The sequence below is a fragment of the Eschscholzia californica genome, unplaced genomic scaffold, assembly GCF_041429995.1.
Source record: "Eschscholzia californica isolate CP2 unplaced genomic scaffold, dmEscCali1.0.p SCAF_4, whole genome shotgun sequence".
NCBI classification, from domain to species: Eukaryota; Viridiplantae; Streptophyta; class Magnoliopsida; order Ranunculales; family Papaveraceae; genus Eschscholzia; species Eschscholzia californica.
In genome coordinates, this window is record NW_028238461.1 from 11,411,854 (window position 1) to 11,415,644 (window position 3,791).

Here is a 3,791-nt window from a genome sequence, read left to right on the forward strand (position 1 = left end):
CAACGTGCTCGATTTTAAGGGCCAAAACTATGAATCCGTATTGGATCTGGTCGGGGATGTTGCCCTACCATATTGTTTGGTGTACTCTTGTGGAGTTTGTTCTTGCAACCCTCTTGTACTGGTTCACTCACGACTAATTGGTGGTGCAATTGGAGAAGATTTAGATATGACAAAAAGAATTTGGTCTTGGTGTTAGTAAGAAATGCATATTCAAGTTGTTCCCATTGTATTATTAGTACTTAATAAATGTTGTATGTCCACTACAAAAACTTTGGTGAACACCAAAATTATTTTTCTCTTCTAGTGATCTTGAATTGATTCATTATGTTTATGGAATGGCATGACTAATGCATTAATGAACTCATTATGTGAGAATAGTCCTACATGGGAGAATGGGTATCTAGCAACAAAGAATATAAGGTCTAGGTCCTCTCCACTCATTGTCAATTGATTTTGAGTTGGATGGCCACAAACTTAACATGGTATCAGAGCTAGGCCCATACGTGATAGGCTTAAAAGCCACACGTGCTTCACGTCGCCCAAAGAAGTACACGTGTTAGGCTCAAAGAATCCCACACGTGAGGGGGCGTGTGAGAACAGTCATACATGAAGGAATGGGTATCTAGCAACCAAGAATATAAGGTCTAGGTCCTCTCCACTCATTGTCAATTGGTTTTGAGTTGGATGGGTCACAAGCTTAACACATTATAAACACACAGATTCTCAAGAAAAGCATTATAGATTTTTTATGAATTTCAAAACTAGAATCTTCTTTGATGTGTCCACCAACAACAGATGTATATATATATGCTAAAGAAGAACAACCGTGATAGATGTACAACCCAAGCACACCGCCACCGCACCTCTTTATATAAGACATTGGGTAAAATTTCTATTTCAGACTCTTTTAATAGTTTGAAATGATCCTTCTTGTTCTATTAGCCACCATCAGCAAGGACAGGCAGTGCGGTAGAATGTAAATAACATGGAATTATATTATATATATATATATATATATATATATATATATATGTATATATATATATATGTATCTGTATATATCTGTATATAGATATAATTGATGAGAAAAAACCACAACTTCCAAGATTTGAACATATAGCATCTTGGATGGTAAAGGAAATACACAACTATTGAGCTAAAAGCTCATTGTTTTGGTAAAGAGATGTACACTAAGATTTTGTTCCATCAGAATTCGACACACAGTGTATGGGCCAAATATGATTGAGTTTCTCAAGCATGGTCAAAGGTGGTTGGAATTACATAGAGAGGGTTTTTCTTATTGACAGTAACGCCAAAGGCTTCAGTCATGTCTAAATCCTCATAGTTTTCACCAGCAGGCAGTTCCCAATTGAACGAGTGCAAGAGGTTGGCAAGAGTAAGCTCCACAACAGCAACACCGAACGATATTCCTGGGCACCCCCTCCGTCCTGATCCAAACGGAATCAATTGAAACTCTTGGCCTTTAAAATCGATTGGGTTCTCAATAAATCTTTCTGGACGAAATTCTTCTGCATATTCCCATACTTTTGGATCCCTTTGAATTGCCCATGCATTGACATAGACTCTTGCGTTTGAAGGAATATCGTAACCATTTATCTTGGTACTCTTAGTGGACTTTCTTGGAACCAAGGTTGGTACAGGAGCATGTAATCTTAAGCTCTCTTTAATAATACATTTCAAGTAGTCCATTTTGTTAATGTCTTCCTCTTCTACTTTTGATTTCTTTCCAACAACTCTCCTTATTTCTTCTTTTGCTTTTTTCATCATTTTTGGGTTCTTTATGAGCTCTGCCATTGACCATTCTAGTACTGTTGAAGTCGTATCACTTCCACCGACGAACATATCCTGATAATTGATGTTTCAAATGACAAAAGAAATTTATAGAACGGAAGAATATTTTAAGAATTTATTAATAAGGGATGGATTACTCAAAGAATATTGTAGCTTACCAATATTATTGCTTTGATGTTATCTCGTGTGAGATTCGAGTTCGTTTTCTGAACATCAAGAAGAATGTCTATCAAATCCTTTTTGTCTACTTCTTCTTGGTCCTTAATTTGAACCTCTTCTGATGATTTATGATGGAGATGTTCATCGATTACTTTGTCGAAGAAGGTATCAAGTTCTTGGAAGGTTTTCTTGAGCTTCCTAGTTAATCCTGTAAGAACATCTATCCATCCTAATGACGGGAAGTAGTCTTTAAAACTAAAAGCCCCCATCAACACCATCACCTCCCTAGACAATTCACCAAATCTGTTCTCATGAGCTCCTTCATACTTGGCACCAAAAGCACACCTCAAAACTATGGTATTAGAAAGAGTCAACAATATTGCACTGAGATTGACTTTTTCTTTCGCCATGGATGAACTAGTAATCTTCTGAATCACAAGGGCAACTTCTTCTACTCTAACAAACTTGAAAGACTCCACTCTCTTAAGGCTTAAGAGCTCAAGAACACAAATCTTTCGAACTTGCCTCCAATATTCACCATATGGAGCGAAACCAACGTCGGTGCATCCATAAAGGAGCGCTTTAGCAGCTGCCGTAGCAGGCCTATTAGCAAAGACAAGGTCTTGGTTCTTGGTTATCTCAGCAGCTATCTCTGGGGACGAAACTATCAAAGCTGGAACCTGGCCCAAGTGCAAGAGCATGAGAGGTCCATGCTTCTGTGACAAATCTCGAAGAGAACGGTGAACCAGTGTTCCTAGTTGATGCAGGTTTCCGACTATGGGAAACTTGGGTGGAGAAGGTGGTGGGTTAAATTTTTTGAGGGATGCTCGATGGAGGAGCTTAACCAGAATGAGAATAGAGAAGATGAGAGTAAGAGAAAAAGAGAATGGATGCAATAATAATTCTTGTTGGACTACCTTTAACCAGTTTAGCCCCAAAATAAGTGATGATAGACTCATGACAATACTTGCTTAAAGTAGTTTGGTACTTCTGATCAATTATTTTATACTACTTCCATATATATAGCCAATCAAAAGTGGGACACTATTTTTTTTTTTTTTTTTGTTGAAACAAGTAAGACACTAATTATTTCAACAAAAAAAAAATAGTAACACACTAATTGATCCAATCAATTGATTTGGGACATTCGCATAAGTAGATGTACACCCCAAATTCTACACCTTATCTTGGAAATTCTCTGACCTAGTATCCATCGTTTGAAGTTCATGCCAAAAGACAAACTACTCTCCAATAATATTCAGGCTGTGGGTGATTGGTCCACATTCACGGTCAGACACCAACAAATTTGGGACACAACCGATTATTATTAAAAAAAAAAAAATTCCGCTGCAAGGCGGACAAAACTAATTAATGAAAGGTAAATTTTTGTTTGGACCAAAATAAATTGATTAATGAAAACACAAAGTACTCAATTTTAACCTTTCGTTTTCAGTTAAAAAGAAAAGTTATACTTTTATTTGAGGTAATTTCTAAAAAGGTCAAAACATTTGAAAATTATTATTCAGGTCAAAAAGTGTGCAAATACTAAAATATCATTTTTTGTCATTTTGTTTAACTAAATTCTTTTATTTTTCTTTAAACTTTAAATCGATATAACTTTTGTTTGAGATGTCGGATTTCTATAAAAATTATATATTTAGAAATGATTTTTCATTAGCTTTCTAACAAGATCCACTTTCAATATTTTTTTTCAAAAAAAAAAACCCAGAGAAAAAACGGCGTTTTTTTCCTTTACGTTTTTCTGCAAACGTATTTGCAACAATCTTTTATGCAAACGTGTTTGCAAAAATCTGTTATGC

At 35.8% G+C, this 3,791-nt stretch overlaps 1 protein-coding gene across 1 annotated transcript; it reads right to left on the reverse strand.

The window, feature by feature from the left end:
- Positions 1 to 1,105: 1,105 nt before the first annotated feature.
- LOC147542675 (cytochrome P450 71A1-like) lies at positions 1,106 to 3,015 on the reverse strand. The gene is made up of 2 exons (XM_086634526.1): positions 1,971 to 3,015; positions 1,106 to 1,866 (listed from the first exon to the last, which is right to left on the reverse strand). The coding sequence occupies exons 1-2, from the start codon at positions 2,928 to 2,930 to the stop codon at positions 1,252 to 1,254; spliced, it is 1,575 nt and encodes a 524-aa protein (XP_086490652.1). The 5' UTR covers positions 2,931 to 3,015; the 3' UTR covers positions 1,106 to 1,251.
- Positions 3,016 to 3,791: the final 776 nt, after the last annotated feature.

Excerpts from the sequence above, each read along its gene's own strand:
- LOC147542675 (XM_086634526.1), bottom strand. The coding sequence starts at position 2,930 with ATGAGTCTATCATCACTTATTTTGGGGCTAAACTGGTTAAAGGTAGTC. Across the intron at positions 1,867-1,970 it reads ACATCAAAGCAATAATATTG|GATATGTTCGTCGGTGGAAG; the intron begins GTAAGCTACAAT and ends ATCAATTATCAG.